The 24,429-nt window shown below is 44.2% G+C and overlaps 1 protein-coding gene across 1 annotated transcript; it reads right to left on the bottom strand.

Annotated features, from left to right (window-relative positions):
- Positions 1-11,726: 11,726 nt before the first annotated feature.
- On the bottom strand, positions 11,727-22,124 carry POP4 (POP4 homolog, ribonuclease P/MRP subunit). The gene is made up of 7 exons (XM_081016533.1): positions 21,968-22,124; positions 19,881-19,933; positions 18,251-18,474; positions 16,066-16,143; positions 14,699-14,760; positions 13,656-13,757; positions 11,727-12,136 (listed from the first exon to the last, which is right to left on the bottom strand). The coding sequence occupies exons 1-7, from the start codon at positions 22,119-22,121 to the stop codon at positions 12,000-12,002; spliced, it is 810 nt and encodes a 269-aa protein (XP_080872659.1). The 5' UTR covers positions 22,122-22,124; the 3' UTR covers positions 11,727-11,999.
- Positions 22,125-24,429: the final 2,305 nt, after the last annotated feature.

Below are 24,429 nucleotides of genomic sequence, written 5' to 3'. Positions count from 1 at the left end.
GAATCCTGTGCACTGTAGCTGGTTCAGAGTTGCCAGAAACTGTAACTTTGTGAACGGTAAACTACACTGCCCAGAACTCTTTGAGGGAAAGGATGTGTTTTTAATGTGCTTTAAAGGCATGGTGTATACACAGCCTATACAGTCATACCTCGGGTTGAAGTAGCTTTGGGATGAGTATTTTGGGTTGCGCTCCGCGTCAACCCGGAAGTAATGGAGCGTGTTACTTCTGGGTTTCGCTGCTGCGCATGCGCAGACGGTCAAAATGACATCACACGCATGCGCGGAAGCGGCGAATCGCGACCCCTGCATGCGCAGATGCTTGGACGCAGGTTGCATTCGCTTCAGGATGCGAACGGGGCTCCGGAACGGATCCCGTTCGCATCCAGAGGTACCACTGTAATGGTTATAACTGGGAAGACCTGAGGTGGTATTCACAGATTTCTCCCCATTAAATGGATGGAGATATGATTCAGTGTCTTTTAGGGATTCTGGCATGGGTGGCAGATAATACTCAGAAGTGTCAAGTGTAAATAATAATAATAATAATAATAATAATAATAATAATAACATGCCCTTCACTCTAAGCTCCCAAAGGCAGTTACAATCATTCAACCACAATTTTAAAAACAGTTCAAAACAACCGAAAATCACAAAAATAAGATGGGTCCTAAAACATCTCAGGTGTCAAAGGACATGGTAAAGAGGTGTGTTTTTAGCAGATGGCTATACTGTGTGCGTGTCCCCCCCCCCTTTTTATTGTCATAGTTTCTCCTAGACATATTTGGCTGACTTGTTCAATGGCACGTAAAATTGCTTTGTAATATTGCTCCAGAATTACTGGATTATTATTATTATTATTGGAAGGAAAGCATGACTTTGCGGGTAAGTTGTGCCACCTTGTGGTAGGAATACAACTGTGTGCTGCCACAATCCATTTGGCACTTTTTAATTTGCTTTTCTCCCTGCAAGACAGTCTTATAGCCACTAAGCAAGTCATGGAATCATACAGTTGGAAGACACCCCCAACAGTTATTTAGTTCAACCTGCCGCCCCCCCCCCCCACTGCAATGCAGGAAATGCAGCTGAAAAATCCCTGATAGATTGGTTTACATCCTATGCTCAAAAACTGCTGGAGATGTAATAAGGACAATGCCTTGTTGAAACACGTGTTCTTACAGTGCAGTATGCTCACCAAGTTTTTTTGGGGAAAGTGCTGAATTATATAAATATGACTGTGCAGGAAAAGCTAAAAAAAATTAGAGGAAAATATTCTTTTGAATTATATACTTACTGTACGGAAGTTGACAACTGGACGACGAGAATGGATTCTATGAGCCCTGACTGTGATGAATTGAAAGAATAAAGATCCCCTTTAATCAATGGATTGATGACATGACAACACTTGCAACATATGAACGTATTGCTTATAGACGTGGACCTGGTTTGGATAAATATATTGACATTTGGAATGAGTTCAAACAGAACATAGTAGGTTACTAATAATCATATATGTATTAGGACAATAATATTTATACAGTTGTACCTTGGAAGTCGAACGGAATCCGTTCCGGAAGTCTGTTCGACTTCCAAAATGTTTGGAAACCAAAGCGCGGCTTCCGATTGGCTGCAGGAAGCTCCTGCAGCCAATCGGAAGCCGCGGAAGCCTTGTCAGATGTTCAGGTTCCAAAGAACGTTTGCAAACCGGAACACTCACTTCCGGGTTTGCGGCGTTCAGGAGCCAAAACGTTCGACTTGCAAGGCGTTCGGGATCCAAGGTACGACTGCATATCTCTATAATAATATATAACTGATTATACTCATTGTATTATATCTTTCTTTCCTACTGTATTTTTTGTGCTTTGCCCTTCTCTTTTTCTTTTTTCTTTCCTCATTTTATTTTCTATAACTGAAATTGTTGTTAAAAATATTAATAATGATAAAAAATACACCCTATGTTTAAAAACTTCCAATGAATGAGAGTCCACCGCGTTTTGAAGGAATCCTTTCCACTATCAAGCAGTTCTTACTGTCAGAAAATTCTTCCTAAGGTTTAGTTGCAATCTCCTTTCTTGTAATTTGAATTTATTGGTTTGGCTTCTCCCCTCTGGAGCAGCAGAAAACAAGCTTGCTCCATCTTCCATGTGACATCCCTTCAGATTTTTGAAGATGGCAGTCATATCATCATGTGGTCTTCCTCTGGTAGCTGTTTGAAAAACTGGCTTTGTAGGGGGTGCTCTTAATTTTCAGGTGTGCGACATCCCCCCCTCACCTTACCTTTCATGATGATGATGATGATGATAATTTTTTTTTTATTTATACCTTGCCCTCCCGGGCCAAAACCGGGCTCAGAGCAGCTAACACAAAATGTATAACACATTAACATAAAATCAGACAATCAATTAAAATACATTCTAAAATCAAATCAGGATCGGAATAAAATCCAAGCAGATGGCAACCCACATATTAGGGTTGGGGACCTTAAATGCTCACCAGGCCCAACTGTTTGTGCTGAACTTTTATGAGCCTGTGAGAAAAATTGGGAGGCCACTTTCATGCAAGTTCTTATGAAAGGGGAGGGGGAGTCAGACTGAAGCGACTTTTGAGGCGAAACGCTGAAATCTTGCTCTTGCCTTCCTCACGGGCTTGGATCTCGGAAGCCTTCCATTTGCCAATGGCTCTTCCCCTCTCATTATCATAGAGTTGCAATAAAGCTCTAATTCCTGGAATAAAATACAGCAGAATCTGTTATTCAGCCAATTAAGCCTTCCATCTCCATTATTTAGGATGGCTACTTACCTTTTACTGAATGGGTAGCCATAATGCAAGAGTTCCTATAAAACCCCCTCAAATGGCCACTGTGGCAGCAAGTAGATTTCCCTTGGAGTAAAATAATCCTTGGTGAGTGAGACATAACGATCATTTACATTAATTAGGCAGCCACCTAATGGGGTGTTCAAGAGCTGCTACATCACTGGAATTCTTTCGTGAGCAGCCCCAGCCACCCAGCAGAACCGTTCCAAGCCCATAATTTTGAAATAATCCTTTAGGCTGCCGGTGTGCCTGGTGGTGGGGGCTGCAAGCTAGCCAAAGGGAAGTCTCATTTCTGATCACTTTACAAGGGGAATCGTCTATATCTCGAGCCTGCCACACAAAGCCCAAAGGTTTTCTTTCCCAAAGCAGGAAGAAAAGGAAGAACACAAGAAGAGCCTTCTGGATCAGACCAATGGCTCATCAAGTTCAGGATCCTGTTCTCCTATTTTCACCCCCGGCAGACGGGTAGCTAATTAAAAATCTGTTTTTAAAGCTTATTAGCTGCCTTTCCAGAGACATCTCTGCCCAAGGCAAAGCACAATAAAAATCAAAAACATAGCAGAAGGTAGCCACAAAGCAAGGAACCACAATTCCCAAAAAAACCTGCAAAGAATGAAAGTTGTTTATTAATAAAGAGCCAAGAACCTAACTTAAAACTGCAACCAGACATTCTTCTTGAGAAGTGGGAGGCCTGCTTTGACACATTTCTTGTGTTTTTCTGCTGAAAAAGAGAAGGCAGGAAATCGATCGAAACAACATCAGAAAACGCTCCGGGTCACACGCACCATCTGTCAGTTTATCATGCGAAAGATGGGACACAGAGCCGCACGACCCTTGCTTGTTAGAATCATAGAATCTTAGCTGAATTAGCAAAGGTGTTTCCAAAGATGCCCTGTGGCCAGGCCAGTGGACACTTGGTTATGTGTCCATTATGCATTGCCAGGGATTGGACTAGATGAACCTTGGGGTCCCTTCCAATTCTGCAAGTCTATGATTCCATGTGTTGAGTTTGTAGGATGGGATGCACTTCGGCATTGCTGGAGTTTCCTCCAGGAAAACAATAACAGAGGGTCTTTCGGTGGGCATTTTAAAGACTAACAATTATCAGAGGTTTCATGGACCGGAGTCCAAACAATCAGATACAACCAATTTTTTTTTTACTGGGGGTACTCAAGGGTACACAGGAACAACACCTTCCCCCCCTCTTCAAAGGTTAAAAGTGTGGCATGTACTGTAACAACTTCATGGTAAGAACGGCACCTTATTTTCCTTTTAAAATAAATCACTGGATGCAAGCATTTCTTAAAAGTGCAGCTTCCAGGATCTAAGTGTGAGGACTTTCCTGGACTGAAGCATGAATAGGAGGTGGAATTAGAATCACGAAAAGTATCTCTTTGTTAACTGTCGTGGAGCAGAAGTTGCCATCAAATCCCAGTTATGCTCTTGCCGATTCCAGGCTGAGGAAAACACTTCCGTTACAGCAGGCTTTTGAATGCTGAATTTCTAATGGCTTGCAGAGCAAATACATTTAATCAAAATCCCTACAGCTGTATTTTGAATAATTATGCACACACACACACACACACGTGGGGAATCAGCAGATATGTTATTAGTGGTACTGTAAATGGACTCAAATACGAACAGCATCAGCAGTTGAACTTTTGTGAATGAAGCAGGAGAGCCGATGCTTTTGCTTGGAGTCAACTCTGCTGATTGCTCTCTGTATTAGTAAAAAGATATGGTGGTGCAGGGACGCCCACAGTGCATAAAAAATGGGGAGAGCAGGGCAATAGAGCTCCATTGTCGTGGACAGCAGACTAAGGCCACAGATCATCTGCTCAACAGCCTTTCCTGCTATGGTGAGATGGACTGTATTTTTATTTAAATGATAGCAGTTGTTTCTAAACATCTGTGTTTGCACATATAAATTAGCATGTGTGACTTTCGTGCAAATCTGTTGCCTCTTTTGTTCTCTTTTGGGCTGATGTGTTTTCATGAGCAGAGTGCTGTGGTGCTCATGTCCAGCTTGTGGGCTTCCCTCAGCCACTCTGAGAACAGGGTGCCAGACCAAGCAGGCCACTGGTAGTCTCATTCTTACATTCCCCAAATTTGGGGGATTTGTAAGTGGCCATTTTACCCTTCAAAAAAGAGTGTGGAGAATCGCCAACTGTACACCTCACTGAGGGAGAAAATGTTCATGAAACATGCCTTCCTTTTCCACCCAGTGCTAGCACCAATAAGTCAGGTTTTGTCTTACTCTAGAGGACGCAGGCCAAATATACAAGTCACATACCCTTAAACATTCCTCAGATGAAAATAGGGACATTTCTCACTCTCCCCAGCTGACCCTCCACACAGAGCATTCCATTTTATATACATGTATATATATATAAATTTTATTACATTTTCTATTTTACAATTTAGAATACTCATTTAAACAACCTTAAAATATCAATGACTTCCCTCCTTCTCTTTCCATGGTTCATTTTGCATATCAAAAATCCCTGCATATTTTACATAAACTAAACCATTCGATATTCCATTATTACATCCATCAAAACTTATTTACACAGTTGAATTTATCTTAATGCTGCCAACGTTTTCAAGCGTACACAATTTCCCCCCATATTTTCAATAAGCACAGCACAGATCATTTCATATCAGAAGGGCAAATGCCACCATCATTTCACCAGTGGGGCACAGCACACACACCCTCCACTGCCTTGAGAAAACCCCTTAATCCTGATTTTATATCGTTTTGTTCTTTGGTAGATTTAGCAGGGGCCATGGAGAGGCTGCCGTTGGAAAATTGGGACTCTTGGAAGGGTATAAAGTGACAGAAATTTAGCAACTCGGGTGACTCATTTGAAAGGGATATATATTTAAAGAAGAGTGACTGTTGGTAATGAATTGAGTTGTGTGCACACACACAACAGCTTGTGTGTCCTTCACAGTCCAATGAAACACAGTTAGGGCTCACTTTAATTTGTGTAGCATCTTTGCTAACGATGTCGATTTAAGACATCCATTAAAGACCCATAATGTTAATTAACTGGACTGTGCCAATAAAGTTCTATTAGCCTCCCCCTATTAAATTAATATGATAGGCATTTAACAGATGTCCTAATTAGATGTTACATCAAGGAATGAGGTAAATTAGAATCAAGCCATTGTTCGAGGGGGAACTTTTGTGCCGTGTGGGGCAAAAAATAGTGAACGAGGGGGTGAAAAAGAAGGAACACCACAACCCTTAACTCCACACAGAAAAAGTGGCTGTGAGCAACTTTGGAAAGAGATATCGGGGTCATAACAGGCAGTCATGGGGATATATCAGCTCTGATACTTATGGGGATCAAAACTAAACAGACAAATTGCAATGCCATTGGGTAAATTTGAGGGGTACCCACAAGACTAGCCAAGTTGGCACCTTCCCCATGCCTCATACAGAAGGTGGTAGTTGAATGTTACTTCATCAATGGCAGCAGAGCATCTTCCTCATCCTCTGCAACTAGACCTCCAGTTCTCACCTGAAGTCTCCAGGTTTGCCTGGCCCCATCCAGGTGACGGGCTTGAATCTCCAGGTTGCCGAGAGTATCTATTATTATTAGCCATTAAAAAGATTGGATATGCAGCTTGCAATCTTTCAGTCTGGCAGAAGCTGGCTGCAAATTATAGCATAGACACTTGGGAGTGGGAAGTTTGCCTTCTTTCATTCTTCTCTCCCAATTAACCTCCATCTCCAGGTCTGTGACATCACTGAGGGATGCTCCCATTCCATTACCAGGGGTCCCTACTAGGTCTTGGGTTCAGGCTCTGAAATTTCAGGGTCTGGGATGCTCCTGACCTGACAACCCTATCTGCACTTGAAGGCAGCAGACTTGCTTAGCAGGGCAGTCTGTATGATACACGCAGCTCTGTCCCCCTTCAACAGGGGGGCTCAGGAAGAATATCCAGGATGGCTACTGGCCCTGCCTTCCCCACCTCGCAGCGGCATTCAGAGCCTGAGGCCATCTCCTTCCTCTACCTAAGGATAGGGCCAGGCCTGCAACCCATATCTGAAGTAGAGAATGTGCATTTCTGGCTACCCTATCTCAAAATAAGGCAACATAAAGGAGGTGAAGAAAGAGAGACTGGGATAAAAGAAAAAGAAGCATTTAAATATGCAACGGATTACAAAGGCTGTAGCTCAGTGGTAGAGCATCTGCTTGGCATGCAGAAGGTCACAGGTTCAGTTCACAGTGCATATCCAGGTACGGCTGGCAGACACTCCCTTCCTGAAACCCTGGAGAGCTGCTGCCAGTCAGTGTAGACAGTACTGAGCTACATGGACCAGTGGTCTGACTTGGTGTAAGACAGCTGTTTATGTTCCTAATAGTATTCCAGATTTCCCTGAGCAAGTGAGCCCACCTGTTATTCCCAAACCACTTCAACGGTTCTGGCAGAAAAGGCTGAGAAGGAGGGGAAGGCAATTGGCTGCATTTGGGGGAACCTATGCCCTTTTGCCTTAGAAATTTCCCGCACCCCAACCCCAACTCTCTAAGGACAGCAGCCGGGAAGCAGCTCTCTAATGCAGAATTGCATCCCATAGTGACATCAGCAGCCAGCAGACCAATCTTATCCTTTTATCCTTTGCTGTGTTTGCATACTCGAAAATTCAGAGCTTTCAATGGCAGGCTGTGCCCTTGTTGCAGATTTACAAGCATCCCTGCCATTTGGCTGCAAATCTCCTCCGAAAAATAATAAATAAGCACTTAGCATAATTTTTAATCCACTTCTGACTCCTCCCTTTTCCCCTTTAGAAAGCAGGGAGAAGGCATTTTAGCAGCTTATGCAAGCCCACCCGCACACATTTGACATGGAAATAATGGATCATTTTGCCAATTTCAATGACATCTGAAATCTGTTGCTGGAGGCAGCTGCTTCATATCAGCCTCACAGGGTCAGCTTTGCTGCACAGGATCACTCTGAGAACAAAAGAACCTCAGGAAAACCTGCTGGATCAGACCATCTAATGCAGCGCCCTGTTCCTCCAGTGGCCACCCAGATGCCTCTGGGAAGCCAGCAAGCAGGACCCAAGGACAAGAACCCACTCCCTTTCTGTGATTTCTAGCAAGTGGTATTCAGAAGCAGTGCTGCCTCCAGCTGTGAAGGCAAAGCAAGGTAGCCATCAATAGCCCTCTCCTACATGAATGCCCAGTCCTCTTTTAAAACCACCCAAGTTGGTGGCCATCACTGCTTCCTGTGGCAGAGAGTTCCACAGTTTAACTATGCATTGTGTGAAGCACTGCATTTTATCTATTCCCATTCTTCCAACATTCAGTGTCTTTGGGTCCCCACGAGTTGAATTGAAATATTGAAACTGAAATACTTTATTGTCACTTGTACAACTTGTATACAGTGAGATTACACGAGTACCCCCCACTCAGCTCTTAGTCTTAATTCCCCTTGTTTACTGATGCACACCCACCAAACCCGAAAGTCAGTTGCCCTGTTGTTAACTTTTCATTCAGCAGCCTAACAGCCCACGGATAGAAGCTGTTTTTTACCCTGTTGGTGCAACTAATCATGCTTCTATATCTTCTGCCTGAGGGCATATGTAGATATGTAGAGGGTAGATAGGTAGAGTTCCAGCAGTATGAGAGGGGAACTTTTCTCTGTCCACTTCCTCCATGCTGTGCATAGTTGTATTATTAATTTACCAAATGCTACACTCTCCAGCAGCACAAATCACTGCTCACATGGCTGCATAGGATCGGAGGTCTAGGCACTGACTTCTTCATGGCCACTTGAGGGTTTGTGTTTGAGATGGGTGTTTGAATCCTGGGCTGCCAGTCATTGAATGGGTGGACAAAGCACGGAGATCTGGGTCAAATCTCCCCTCTGATTTGGGCTGTTTCACCCGATTTGGACAGAATGCCAAACCATAGTGTCAGGGAACTGCCATCGGAGCTAGAGGCGGAGGGAAGGCTCCAAAGGGATGCAGGAGAGGGTCCCAGTAGGGAGAGAGGCAGCCCATCTGCTGGGGAAGGAAATCAGCGTAACACCAGTGGAGAAGGGGGGCAGGTGGGGGAATCGGGGAGGAGGCTCCAAGACTCTTCGCTGGAGACCAGCGGAGAGAGTACGGGTACTCTGCTGCCCACACCCTCCCTGCGCAGAAGACTTCCGCGCAGGGAGAGTAGGAGGAGACTTGGTGTCAAACAACTTTTATGCTGGAAAAGGTTTAAGAAACGCCCACTGACGGATTCTGCCAGCGACTGAGACAGTCACGATGCTGGAGGCTGTTCAGTCAGAAAGGGTTAACCAGGTAACCTAGCCAGGAGTGGCGGCAACTTACGCACGAGCAACACCTAAACCCATTACACATAGTTTAGTGTTATGTTCAAGAACTGGCTCCCAGGTGTAGCTGCAAGAACAGAATTGGCAGAGGGAATGCAGCCCTTGGGCTCCCAAAAAAGTCCCCCTGATCCTGCTTTAGGACACACACAGAAGCTCAAAACTATTTTAAGGGATGACGCTCTGAAGATCCATGTTTTATGCATGGGCCATCCCTGTTGCAAATAAATTGTGTGCTCAGGCTTGTCCTTATTCATAATCCCATCCCACTGAATGCCCTGCTATTCTCTTTCATTTCAATGTCAATGTGCCTCCCATCTTTTTTTTTTTTTTTATAAATTCAGTATAGTTAATCTTTGCAGCACACATTTACCTCTGGAGAATTGTGCTCCGTCGGAAAGCCACTCCCCTCCTCCTCCTCGCCACAAAGAGAAAACAATGGGAGAAACTTTGCATTACAAAGCCCGGGACCGGGTATTGCTTCTCGGGAGCATCAAAAGAGTTATTTTCCATCTCAATTTGAAGAGTTTACATGGTTCAGCAGAATGCCCCAAGAAGCGCAGGGGAGGTGCTGGTGCCTTAGAAGATGGGCTGCATTTACATAATCTTTTTTTAAAACAACAACAGCGGAGGGAGAGAATAGTTGTTGGTATGTTCAGCAGTAAACACCTGCCTATTAAACTGTGAATAAAAAGAGCCCTTTTCAGAAATGGGGGGGGGGGGGGAGAGGGAAGCACGCAAACAATACCGTTCCTTTCCAAGTCATCATTCAAAAACCCAGGACAATCAAAATAATTCATACAATTTTGCACACCGCCCCAGTACTTAGAACATTCCCCCCCCCCCACTCCACCAAACTTTCTTACAAAGAGAAAGAGACAAAGGAATGCAATTGTTCCCAAATCTTTTGAATCTTGAGTATTAAAGCGAGAAGACTGTTAAAGCATATAATTTTCAAAGCGTAGTTAAAGCAACAGGCCAGAATGTGGGAGAAGCGGGCACCCCCAATTTCCCCACAAAAACTGCTTTTGAAAGCTCGTTTCCTCCCTTTGGGAACCTGTACAAGTGGAAATAACCCCTACCTAGGAAGGAAGAAAACTAAAAGCCTGAACATACATTCTAGAGGTGTTCCTAGTTGTTTGCATCAAAGACAAAAATGAAGACTCGTGGCCTGTTAAAAGCTCATTGATTTCTTGTGGACCAGAAGCACTTCTTGGTGATGTGGACTTTTGCCTGTGGAAGTCTGCACCACAAGGAAAAAAAAAATTGCGCTCATAGTAAAAATGACAGGTTTTTTTTAGGGTGGGGCTAAAGATTCAAAATTCAAAACAGCAACTATTAATTGCATGTTTATTAGAAATCCAGTTAAAACTATTTTGATTAATTAATTCAAAAATAAAAATGGATGAACTCAATCCAGTGATACCAGTTTTTCCAAATCTGAGTCATTTACACCTCCAGCATCCCCCCACAACCCCTTGCCTCTTAGCGTGCCCCCCCAGGATGGTACCACCCACTTTGGGAACTTCTAGACTAGATTAAGGTCACCAGATGTCCCCGTTTCCCAGGGACAGTCCCCAGATTTACAGATCAGTCCCCATACAAAATCCATTGAAGTTGAAAAGTGTCCCCATATTCATTGAAAAAAATCTGGTAACCTTAGACTAGATGGACAAAACTTTGTCAGTTTTTCCTTTGGCATACATAGAAAGCAAGTCCTCTGCTAAGTAGCACTGCCCCATCGCCTTCCTAGGCGAAAATGCTAGCTGTATGTGTGTTGCAAGTGCAAGGAAAAGGAAGGTACTTTTTAACATATGTGGTGGTCCTGTAGAAAAGCAAAAGACTTCTGGGAAATGATATACAATGATTTTTATTTTTTTTTTTAAATGTTTAAAATAACTTTTGTTAAAAAACCAGAAACCTTTTTACTTGGACTAACAGGTGATGGAATACCAAGGGATCTAAAGAGATTATTTATGTACGCAACAACAGCAGCAAGAATGTTATTTGCCCAGAAATGGAAAGAATAGAAGGCACCAACTAAAGAAGAATGGATAACTAAAATGATAGACTATGCTGAAATGGCAAAGATGACTGTGTAGATCAGAGACCAGGACGAGGAAAAGTTTGAGCAAAAATGGAAAAAAAAATATGGACTATTTAAGAGACCATTGTAAATACATTAAAACACCAGGTTGGATATAACATTTATGTTAACATTGGAAATCAAGGCAAATAAGAGGATATGAGTTGGAAAATAAAAATGAGATGCAAGAAAATAAGGGGAGAAAATTGGAATTCAGAACGGGGAAAGGAGGAAATTCATACTGTATCTGACATTTTGGAAAAAGCATTAAAATTGTAACTAAAAAATTTGAAAATAAAATATTTTTAAAAAGAAAAGAAAATGCTTGCTGTAAACTTGTTCTTTCCTACTGCAAAGATATCTTGAGTCATCCTTGGGATAGTTACAAGGATATGCAAACCAGGACTCACTTTATTACTGCAAAATGCATAATCTTACGGGAGGTTATGGAAGGTTTACTTTGCTGTAAACAAAGTATCAGATTAGATCCTAGGGCTTAGTGGAAATGGTTTTATTTATTTAACAGGTTTAATAACATCGATAAAACACAAAGGATGTACAAAGGATAGAAAGGTGTTTGAAACACTGCGGGAGCATTCATTTATATGGATGCATTTCTCACACTCTCTTGTTTAAAACAACAAGGATTGTTCCTTCACACACACCCAAGTCTCAGGATGCACAAACTGCTAGGAATAGTCTCTCCATCCCTTGGAAACAACACATCAGTGGCTCCCATTTCCAGAAAGAAAGGAAGAAGGAAGAAGGTTCACAGGTCAATTGTTCCTCTTCCTTTGAACTTCTTTGCAGAACGCTCGCTGGCTCGGAACTGAATCTTGCTCCCGTAGATGTAGGAGATGAAGCCATCGATCTCCAGGCTGAAGACGTTGTTGAGCTTCGGGATGACTGGAAAGGGAAGCCAAGAAGATGACAGGCGTCAGCGGCCACAGTACAAATGAAGCCTTATGTGGTTCTATTGATGTATCACCTTATTTATTTATTTACTGCATTTAGATCTCACCTTTTCCTCCAAGGAGCTCAAGGGGGTATAAGTGGTCCCGTCCTCCCATTTAATCCCCACAGTAACCCAATGAGGTAGGTTAGGCTGAGAGGCAATGACCTGCCCCGAGATCACCCAGTAAGCTTCATGGACCAAGTAGGGATTTGAAACCGGGTCTCTTCCAGGTCCTAGTCCAGCGCTCTTAACCCACTACAACAGAGTTTTCAACCTATTCAAGTCCACGGCTCCCTTGACCAACTACATTCTTTCTGCGGCACCCCTGTGGGTCTCAGGAACCCAGTACTGCCCGCAGAGCTGGCAGCCTCTCACCGCTTTTCAAACATCCAACACCCTCCCCTTGTGGAGTGTTCCCTCTGCCTCATCTTTCCTCCCCTTTCCTTGGGAGTCCTCTGGGCAGTTGCTGCCGCTGCCGTCTCTGGTCTCTGAGCTGCCCCCTCCCTGCCCCAAAGAGAGCTGCCTCCTAGAAGCACCATTCGCCCGTGGAGCTTAAATAATAATAATAATAATAATAATAATAATAATAATAATAATAATTTTTATACCCCACCCTCCCCAGCCAGAGCCAGGCTCAGGGCAGCTAACACCAATAAAATCACAGTAAAAACATAATGGGGGGGGAACCCCAATTTAAAATACAGGTTAAAATGCAATTTAAAATGCAGCCGATAAATCAAGACCATATGGGAAACATAAGGGTCAGAGTGAGTCCAAACCAAAGGCAAGGCGGAACAGCTCTGTCTTGCAGGCCCTGCGGAAATATGTTAAGTCCCACAGGACTCTAGTCTCCTGGGACTGATCATTCCACCAAGTTGGGACCAGTACTGAAAAGGCCCTGGCTTATAGCCACTGCTGCTGCAATAAACAGCTGTGCAAGCCTTTGGGAGGCAGAGACGCAAGAGGGCATCAGAGGAGAGAGGGAAGGAAAGAGGGACAGAGGCCAGTGTTGCCCGCAGCACCTCTGACCATCATTCAAGGCACCCCAGGGTGCCAGGGCACACTGGTTGAAAACCACTGCAGTTCACCACATTGTATGAGGTGCTTAACTCAGAATAAGGGGGGCAGACCCCTGTCTTGAGGGGCCTACAAATCAAGACTGAGACATAAGCAGCTGAGGACAGGGGAAAACATAGATAGTTTAAAGCCAAAGGCCTCATTAAAAAAGGAATGCTTTTGGTGGTGCCTAAAGTCCAGTAAAGCATACTCTGAAAACAGATCTTAATTGTGATTTACCAATTTCACTTCTTTTTAAAAAAAGAAACCAAAATCTCAACTCTGTAGCAACTAGCCAAGACCCTTCCAGGGTGAAATGAGACAAATGGCCATTAGTGAAGGAGGAGCAGTGATTCACTGTGCAATTTGACGGGACCATTAACAAAGCAAGTTACAGTAAGGAGTGTCCGGTACCTTTCATCTTGTCTTCTCTTGTGATAATTTTGAAAACATGTTTCATTTCCTGCAGGACAATGCCCGTGATGCCGACATAGGAGGGACATTTCGATTTAGTCACTATAGCAAAGAAAAGCAGATTATTAGGGCAGGACAGTCAGTTTTCGCATTACACTTATTGCAATACTCTACCTGCCTCTGTGCTTCCCCTTACAGTACAGAATGCAACTGCTTCTGTAATTGACAAGTGTCATCCAGCTGATGTCAGTGTCTATTTATTTACAACACTCAGCAGATTTGCACTAACAAGGGGTAATTGATCTGGTTTCCAACTGTGATGTTTAAGTAGCATGGAAACCATAGTTTCCCAGTTTGGACATCGCAAGGAACTGTGGTTTGACAAGGCAGGGTAAAAGTGTAAAAGCTAGGCACAGGGCTTATCAGTCCAAGACTGTTTTGCTGGCACCAGGACACAGATTGACCACATGGTTGCCCTCAATTAATTAGGCAGTCTAAATTTTTTGTTTAGCAAGCAGGCCTTTCAAATAGAATGTTGCAGTGTATCCCTATTGTGTGCTAACCGAGTCTGTGGCTAAAGGGATTAGAAAGACAAAAAGTTAGTTTTGAAGACAGGGACGTATACATGGAAGGCGAGTCACACATTTAAGTAATAGTAATAAAAATATCATCATTTGGAAGAGATTTCCGAAGGCACGTGGGTTTGCAGGGAGGAGGCAGAAGCTGCCTATTCTTATCCCCATATCAATGAATACCTCCTACTGGATCAAAAACCCTTGGGTATACAGCCCTTGGTCTGATCCAGCATGGCTCTACTTACGTGCAGCCCATTTGAAAACAAAAAGTACATCATTTCCTTTGAAGCTATTGATCCCTCCTATGCAAAATATGCAGGTTTTGTCAATCAATCACTTGCTCAGCTGATCAACTCAAAACTTACAGAGTCAACTGAGATCTGCTTAAGTAGGTGACATTTGACTTTCAGCCTTCAGAACTGTCCCAAGTTAAAAGCATCCCTGCATTTAGGATCGGAAGTCAAATACCTGTAATGAGAGCTCCGTGAAGATCAGCTTTCAGCAATTTGGCCTGAATCATCTGTGGCTGCCTGATAAAAATAACATATAACATAAGTAAAGGTAAAGGTACCCCTGCCCGTACGGGCCAGTCTTGACAGACTCTGGGGTTGTGGAGCTCATCTCACTCTATAGGCCGAGGGAACCAGCGTTTGTCCACAGACAGCTTCTGGGTCATGTGGCCAGCATGACTAAGCCGCTTCTGGCGAACCAGAGCAGTGCATGGAAACGCCGTTTACCTTTCCGCCAGTAAGCGATCCCTATTTATCTACTTGCACCCGGGGGTGCTTTCGAACTGCTAGGTTGGCAGGCGCTGGGACCGAGCAACGGGAGTGCACCCCGCCGTGGGGATTCGAACCGCCGACCTTTCGATCGGCAAGCCCTAGGCGCTGAGGCTTTTACCCCCAGCGCCACTCGCGTCCCTAACATATAATATACTAATTAACATTAGAGTTCTTCAAAGTATTAAAAAAGCAACAATATTAACATTACAGTGCCAAGAAACATTAAGCCATTCAAATTCTGAAATACTCAATTTAAAGCAGCCTTGCAAATAAGCCTTTGGAATCACTAGCCTGCAAGTGGTTGGCAGAGGGCTGAATGTTCATGCAGGATGCAGAGGCGTGGGCTTCCCTCGCCATTCTATGGTAGGCATAAAGGAGGGATGGTGTTATCCATCTCTCCTCTAGCAGCCTCTTCACTGTCCCATGCAACCAGGAACTGCATGCAGCTATTACCTTACAAACACAGGGTTGCATTCAATGACCTTTTACTCAGAGTAGCCCTATTGAAATTAATTTACCTATGTTATTCATGCCCTGTAATTTCAATGGGACTGATCAGAGTTATGACTAGCACTGGCTACAACCCATAAGTGCTGGACCTTACCTAAAATAACCCCTACAGGCTCTTAAATGTCAGAAAGCATGTAGAGAAAAATCACACTGCACAGACTTTTCTTCCCCCAAAATATTTTAAATAGTTGTCTTTAACTGTTTTTGCTGATAATTCCATTGCTTTATTCTTACTGTAAACTGCTTTGAGGTTTATTTATTTGGTGGTGCCAAATAAAACAAAAAAAGTATGATAATATGTAATTCCATTCGGGGCTAACACAGGGATAGGAGAACCTGTGGTGAAAACACCGAACCTGCATCATCCATAACCACTAGCCAGGGTGTTTGCTGGGGCTGATGGGAGTTGAAGTCCAACAACATCTGGAGGGCCATGGGTTCCCCATCCCCTGATTTCCTGAGAAACGGCACCTGATCACTGCTGTGCTCCCAACATAAGTCTCCAAATGTGATCCAAGCACTACTTAAGCCTAATGAACTTACGCTTCCGGCTTGAGCCCATTGCAGAGTTCTCTGATGTACTGCTCCCACAGCTCATGTAATGGCACAAAGATCTCGTACCTGCAGAACAAGTCAAAAATGGCTTTGTTAATTCCCCATGTATCAGCAATGCCCTGAAGCATTTATTAAATCTAAGAACGCAAGAAGAGCCCTGCTGGATCAGGGCCCAGTGACCTATCTAGTCCAGCATCCTGTTCTCACTGTGGCCAACTAGATGCCTGCGGGAAACCAGCAAGCACAATGATTTGAGCTTCTAGCAACTGGTGTTCAGAATCACTGCTTCCTCTGACTGTGCCATCATGGTGAGCAGCCATCGATAGCCCTCTGGTCCGAAATGGAAACTATTCAATTTAGGATTTCAGAAACGGTTTCCCTCCTGATTTTATGGATGGAATACTATGTGTGGGACAAAGGCAATTCACAAAAAGATAGCATAAAAAGGCTGAAGATGGGTAAGTTGTGGATGAAGTCTGGGCCTTCCTGTTCAGAAAGCGCTCAACGTTTTCAATAGCCGCCAGCTGTAATGGAAACAAGATGGCCATCCAACGGCTTTAATGCCGTTCAAGGGCAGTGATTACAGTGGAGAGAAAGTTACGATCTGAGTTGTTTAACCACCAGCCCCCTTTTCAGAAGGAATTCTGGGAATTGTAGTTCTGTGAGGGGAACCGGCATCTCCTAACCTCTATATATCCTTAATGAACTACAGGATTTCCATGATTCTTTGCAGGAAGCCCTGACTGCTTTAATTGTATAGTTTAGACGAGGCTCGATAGCGAGTCATTTTTATTGAAGTTTAAGGCAGAGCTAAATTGGATCTGAAACATGACAAACGTTGAGTGTCGCCGAAAGTTTTGGTCTGTTTAATTTTGGGGGCTAAGAACAGCCTTATTCTCTGCTCCTGAAATGCTGAAGGGAACCAGCTGAGCTGCTTGTCTTCTGGGTCATAACTGCATCATACATTTAAAACACTTATTATACCATTCAACAGTCATGGCTCTCTCTCCCCCCCCCCCCAATAATCCTAGGAACTATAGTTTGTTCAGGCTGCCGAGAGTTGCTAGGAGATCCCTACTCCCCTCACAGATCTACAATTAGCAGAGTGGCTTAAAAATCCATCCTTCTTCCTCGGGAACTCTGTGTAGGGAACAGGGGGTCTAACACCAGAAGGTGATATTATCTGATTATTGCTACCAGAGCACAGCTGAGCCTACACACTAGCTCTGCCATTTGAAAGCCTTAAAAACAAAAGAAAAATGATCATGCACGAATTTGAAACAAGGTACTTTTTGGAATAAAAAGGTCACAAGTTGCCCTCTAGTGGCCAAGTACCACTGCAGATTTATTTTAAATGAGAAATCTAGTGCTTTGAATATTCTAGGAAGCTGCCCTACACTGAGTCAGATCATTGGTTCATCTACGCCAGTGCCGTCTACATTCATTGGCAAAAACTCTCCAGGGTTTCAGGCAGGGAATCTTTTCCAAACCCTACCTGGAGATGCTGCGAAGTGAACCACCTGGGTGCTCAGACAGGTTAACTTGAAAGTGAAGCCTGTCGTGCCAAAGGCAAGTAATCTTCCTTGGTTGTGAACCAACATGGTGAAAAGAACCTGTTAACTCATTGCCTGTATTAAAATCACAATGGTACAGACCAAAGCACATTGCCTTACTGACATCCCAATTTCCAAAAAGAAAGAAACCAAGTATCCTTCTTAAGGAGGCTTGCTATCAGTTGTTAACACAGCACTGTAAATGAGCCCATGGAAGTTACTAGCCTGGCTTAACTGGCCTGTGTTAGACTCTGTCCTGGGATGGAATCCACCACCCCTCCTCCATCAGTCCCTTGGGCCCAGGCTCCTTGAAAAATCATATATCCATATCCAAATCTGCCCGGGTGTTAAGATCCTCAGGAGTGCAATTTCTCGGTCCCAGCAACATCAGAAACATGGTGGTGACCCGAGAGAGAGAGAGCCTTTTCTGTGGCTGCTCCCCCATTATGTGGAATTCCCTCCCCAAGAGAGGTCACACTGGCTCCCTCTTTGCTAGCTTTCCACCAGCAGGCTGAGACCGATGTTGACCGCTGGGCTGCTGTCTAGGTTGGTGGCCATTGCTGTCTCCTGCAGGAGCGAAACCCGCAGCTTGACTATTTGCTTCATGGAGAAGTACGTACCTCTGGTGCTCTGGTTTAATGTCAAAGAGCTTCATCTCTCTCCTCTGCTTGGCAGAGAACCCCTTGCCTTTCCTCTTCTTCTGCCTTCTCCTCCTCTTGTGCAGGTGTTCAAGGACCACCGCTTTTCGGGTTAAGTGGTCCTGGATGTCTTCATCGCTCTTCTGAGGCATGCTGCGCTTTAGGAAGGCTTTCACAAAGGCCTCGGCTTCCTTTGACCCTTGAGGCTACAAAAAGAAGAAGAAAATGAATTCACTGAGTCACTGAAGTGTGCACTTCTTCACAAAGCATAGGCTATCTGAAGGACCATATTCTCCTGCCTGGGCGCTGAGATCTTAGGGGGAGGCCCTACCACCTTCACAGGCACGCTTGGTGGGGATGCAGGAGAAGAGCCTTCTTGGTGGCTGCTCCCAGCCTTTGGAACTCCCTCCCAAGAGAAGCTAGACTGGCTCCCTCCTGGTCCTGCAGACTGTTTTATTCCAAGAGGCCTTTGCGAACTGACTGGTTTTAGTTTTTAAGAAAAGGGCTTTTAATAGTGCTGCACTGTTTTTATTACCTAGATTTTAATAGATTTTTCTTTTTATATCAGCACCACCCATAAACCAACAGAGGCATCTCCAAGCTTGGGGGGAATCCCTCTCTTTGCCACTTGTAGCAGGTTTGCAAACACATATAGAAGCAAAACAGTGCAATGAGGACTGAAACATGCTCAGTGATCACAGAATTCTGAGTGATAGGAGGTGAAACGGAATGGAGTATTCTGGTTGTTAAGACCAGAATACCGAAAACAAGTATTTCATGCTACAGCATTTTGTTGCATATGATAACAACAACAACATAATAATAATTTATTATTTTTACCCCACCCATCTGGCTGGGCTTCCTCAGCCACTCTGGGCGGCTTCCAACAAAATATTAAAATACCGTAATACATCAAACATTAAAAGCTTCCCTAAACAGGGCCTTCAGATGTCTTCTAAAAGTCTGGTGGTTGTTGTTCTCTTTGACATCTGGTGGGAGGGCATTCCACAGGGCGGGCACCACTACCGAGAAGGCTCTCTGCTTGGTTCCCTGTAACTTGGCTTCTTGCAGTGAGGGAACCGACAGAAGGCCCTCGGCGCTGGACCTCAGTGTCCGGGTAGAACGATGGGGGTGGAGACGCTCCTTCAGATATACTGGACCGAGGCCGTTTAGGGCTTTAAAGGTCAGCACCAACACTTTAAATTGTGCCCAGAAATGTACTGGGAGCCAATGTTGGTCTTTCAAGACCATATGAACATCAGAATCACACCAATGGCCCATCTGGTCCAGCTTCCTGTTCTCATAGTGGCTAACCTGATGTCTGTGGGAAACCCACAAGCAGGATTTGAGCCCAAGAGCCCTCTGCTCTCCTGTGGTTTCCAGCAACTGGTATTCAGAAGCATTGCTTCCTCCCATCAGTAGCCTTCTCCTCCATGAGAGGAGGTCCCTCTTGTATTAACTGGCAGGCTGAGGCAATTTCCCTCAGTCTGACACAGCAGAGCTCCTACATCCAGGTCTTTTGCTTTCTTTTTCTTAATATATCTATATAGTCCTGCTTCCGCCTTGCCTTCACACCAGTTCCATGTTTTTTGCCCCAACGCACAGAAAATACCTGTATGTTCAGGAGCGTGGCTGTCTGCTGGGGTAGCTGCCGATATAACACACCTGGAAGAGATTAGGGAAAGGTTTCTATACATCCTTTCCAAACACAAGCATCGCAGGCTTCATGTTCAATAACCAAGCAGCGGCATTCAAAACAGGAGCAGACTGGTCTAAACACGTGGGGCGTTTTGTCATCTTCCGTTTCACATATGGAATCCAGAACACTGTTCCAAATAAGACACCCCCCAAACCAGTGTAGTGGTTAGAGTGTGGGATTGGGACGTGGGAAATTGGGGTTCTAGTCCCTACTCAGTCATGAAGCTCCCTGGAGAAAAAGGTGGGGTACAAATGCAATAATAAAAATATATATCTTATGTCATACAACCCTCCACACTCATGGACTCACCTTGAGGAAATACTAAAATTCCAGACCTGCTTTTCAGCATAGCCCAGATCCTGATGGAGATGCATTTTCTGATGGGTCACGTTCAAAGGGGACACTAAGCCAAATCATGGGTGAGTGGGAACATGCAGGCTCCCAGGAAGGAGACCACAGCCTCTTTACTCCTCCTTGGGTCCTTTTAGCTTAGCATAACACTGGTTGGCAGCCATTCACTCATACAGGAGAAAGTATTGTCCCCTGGATCATCCTTTACAATAGGGACATAAATCTGCCCCTTGTTCTTAGTAGCACCAAATGAATCAAGCATCCCCTTTGTTCAATGCTGGGTTCTGGTTCTTAGTCATTCTGATGGAATGCTAGGAGAGTAGGAGTTGGAAATTATTATTATTACTATCACCATAACATTTATTATATTATTTATTTATATCCCTTCTTTCTCCCAGACCAGGAGTCTGGGACTCAACTTGATGCATTTGCTATTTGATACACTGGTTTGCTGTTACTGTTTTATTCTGCAACTCTGTATTACTTTTTCCTCTGTTACTTGGTTTTGTGCTCAGGTAGGTAGCCGTGTTGGTCTGTCGCAGTAGAAATATATATAAAAAATAAAAAATTGTCCAGTACCAAGAACAAACTTAGTTGGTTTCTAAGGTGCTACTGGACATTTTATATATATTTTTACTTGGTTTTTTGTGTGTGGCTACATGTTCTTGTATAATAATAATAATAAATTGTTCTGAGGTGGGGAAGTTGATGCATTTAGTGGGGCATTGTTTAGGTTTTTTTATTTGCTGGGATCGAGATTTAATTTTGGAGATGTTAATTTTGCAGTTATTGACATTCATTTTTTGTATCTTTATTTTTTGGATCTTATTATAACTTATTTACTTTTGTTGTGCACATTTTGATACGTTTTTATTTATTGCTTATGACTACTTGTCTCATACTTTTGCAATTATGTAAATTCTTTCATGTTGCAAGCATGGTTGAAAGGCGGCAAACAAATAAATGACAATGGTGATAAACAACACAGTCAAGTCCCTGTTTGGCAACTTGCAAAGGGAAGGATAAATAATAATTGAAGGGAAATAAGGCACATGAAAGTGAGAGAAATCACCTTAGGCCTCTCTCCCGATCGATAGGTCTATTTGGACCCCCTGTAAGTATACTCCCCAAATATGTATATATTATTGACAGAGGCTTGTGCCTGAATTTAGATTACTTTAATTCCATTCCTCTCCCGCTTAGCTTGCCCCATGCCTGAGCCTTGAGGGGAATCTGCTGCTTTAAGGTCATGTTCACAAGATCAACAGACACGCGTCTTGCGCTACTCGCAGAGAAGGTGGGCGAAAGAGTAACAGAAATTAGTTTCGCTTCACTCCCTGCTCGTCGGGAAGCTGGCAAAAAAGAAAACAAAGCAGACTTCAGGTCAGTCCAGACCAGTGGTTCCAGAGTAAAATAGAATGGGGGTTTAAGCACTCTGCACCACGGGGCGGGTGTGGGTGAACGCGTGGGAAACAGGTAGCTCCTCCACCCCAATTCCCAAATGGGTAAAATAGGGCAGCTTTAATGACCGCGAGGCCAGAACCGGAGTCACTCCGGATTAATCATTCCGGAGCAAAACAGTAAGATACACGCCCCCACGCCGATGGGAAAGGAGCAAAGTGACCTGAGGGCGATCCAAGCACACTTACTCTCCATCTTGCCGGCCGGATCCTTCTCCGCACGGAATAGGCGAAAGCGATTCAGTCCGCTCACACGCTCCTCTTCCGCCTCCACCGCCCACAAACTGAAACGCGCATGCGCTGCCTTCACCCTCTGGCTGGCTTGATAGAGGGAGAGACGCATCTCCGCTAGCCCCACCCCTAAGAACGACTGTAGAGCTAGAATAGGAGAAGCAAATTCTGATCAGTATTTTATCTACGCACGCGCAGTTATGCCCTTTGCAGATCCTTGATGCGTCGTAGAAACAGAAATAATAGGGGTAAACAAGCAAGATGCAGCGCGCTACATTGCAGGGCTGTCGTTAAGTCAGTCTGAAAATAATGACGGATTATGCATCTGCCGGACGTTTTGAACTATGTAAACTTCGAAAAATATGCATTAGCAGCACTTTTTTTGTTAAAGAGATTTTTTTTTAAAGGCAGGCTTATGGTATATATGGTGATTACGTTGTTTCCTCTCACTTTCTTCACAAAATGAGACCTGAGCGAAAAGGAGACCGGACTGCTGTATCTGCTTCTTCTACCTCGTTGGGGTCTCTTGTCTAGTCCCGGTCAAGCAACACTCCTAGACAGCTGCCCCTTTTGTATCTTTGCAGGCATACACTACCTTAGCGTCAAATGAAACCTGGAAGTCTTATCTACAGACAATGTAAGTGGTCCCTCCTTTTAGGAACACACATATGGCTGCCTGAACTGGCAAGGAAGAAGATTTTTTGAACAGTGGACGCTGCTCAGAATTTTCTTAATTCTTGTAAGGAATGGACTCCCTTACTCTGTGAAGAAAGGTCGCAGCGTTTGGGACTTTTTCAGTTCAGAGAAAAGGTGAATAAGATGCTATTTATACATGGCATGCAGAAAGTGGATGGAGAAAAGCTTTTTCTCCCTCATAGCACTGGAACTCGCTGCCGTCCAATGAAGATGAAGGTTGGAAGATTCAGGACAGAGAAAAGAAAACAATCCTTCAAGCATTGCATACTTAAAACCATGCGACTCCACAGGAGGCAATGATGGCCACTGACTTGGATGGCTTTTGAAAAAAAGATAAGGCAGATTCACAGAGGTGAAGTGCATTAATGTTGGAGGCAGTAATGCTTTCAAATAGCAGTTGCCGGAATCCACAGGAGGGGAGGGTGCTTTTGTGCTCGAATCCTGCTTGTGGGTTTCCCTCAGGCGTCTGGTTGGCAACTGTGAGAACAGGATGCTGGACTAGATGGGCCATTGGCCTGATCCAGCAGGCTCTTTACACCGCTGCTTGATTTATGATTGGCATACAGAGCGATAGCCCAACAGTGGCTCAAATCTACAGTGGTACCTCTGGTTACGTACTTAATTCGTTCCGGAGGTCCGTTCTTAACCTGAAACTGTTCTTAACCTGAAGCACCACTTTAGTTACTGGGGCCTCTCGCTGCCGCCGCACCACCGGAGCACGATTTCTGTTCTCATCCTGAAGCAAAGTTCTTAACCTGAGGTACTATTTTTGGGTTAGCGGAATCTGTAACCTGAAGCGTATGTAACCCGAGGCACCACTGTATATACAGGGCTCTCTTGCTGGGCCTTGATGGTGGTTGGACCTCAGACTTGGGAGACCAGAGTTCAAATCCTCATTCAACCATGTGGCTCCCCCGGTGACCTTAGGCCAGTTGCTGTCACTCAGCCTAATCCTACCTCACAGGGTTGCTGTAAAATGAGGAGTGGGAGAATCATGTACGCCACCTTGAACCCTTGGAGGAAAGGTGGAATAAAATGTAAAAACTAAAAATATAATAAATATTTCAATGTAACCTCCTGCAGAATTCTGTGGCAACGTCTTCCCACCCCTTGCCAATAAGTGTGGGGGAGAAACTTGTCACAGCCAATTAGATCTCTTTAAAAAAATCGATTTAACCCCTCAAATTTCTGCCACCGTTAAGCGAGGCGCCGTTTTCGTGAACGAAAGATCAAGATAAGTGAGATAGGTCTTTGGAGCCACATGAGGGCCCCTTCATTGGACTTATGTCATAATTCGCAAAGCATTTAAGGCATTAATCGTCAAACCAGCATTGGCGATACTGGGCTGTAAATCCAATGATCCAAGCTAAACTGGTGCCTGGGGGAAGATGGTCTCTTTTGCCAATTTCACGGCTTTGTTTTAATTTTCTTGTTTTTTGAGCTCGAGGTAAGAATTCATTGTTGAATGAATGATGATGCATTTCCTCATGTTGAGACTGAGGATTCTGTAACAACACAGGAAAGAGAACTGTGGCGTCCAGCGTTAATGGAAGGAGCATCACCCATGGGCATGCACAGGGATCTGGGGGAGTAAGTGAGTGAAGAAAATGTGGGTAGATAGATAAAAAGAAAGGTAGATCAGAGCCGTAGCTGGAGGGCTAGCCAGGGTTTCTGCCCCGGGTGAAGCCTCCAGAGGGGCGCCATCAAGGCTCCCAGCCACCCAG

The sequence above is a fragment of the Podarcis pityusensis genome (genome assembly GCF_964106645.2).
Source record: "Podarcis pityusensis genome assembly, chromosome: 8".
Classification (NCBI taxonomy): Eukaryota; Metazoa; Chordata; class Lepidosauria; order Squamata; family Lacertidae; genus Podarcis; species Podarcis pityusensis.
Note: the sequence above shows the minus strand (reverse complement) of the source record. Positions and strands in the feature narration are given on the sequence as shown.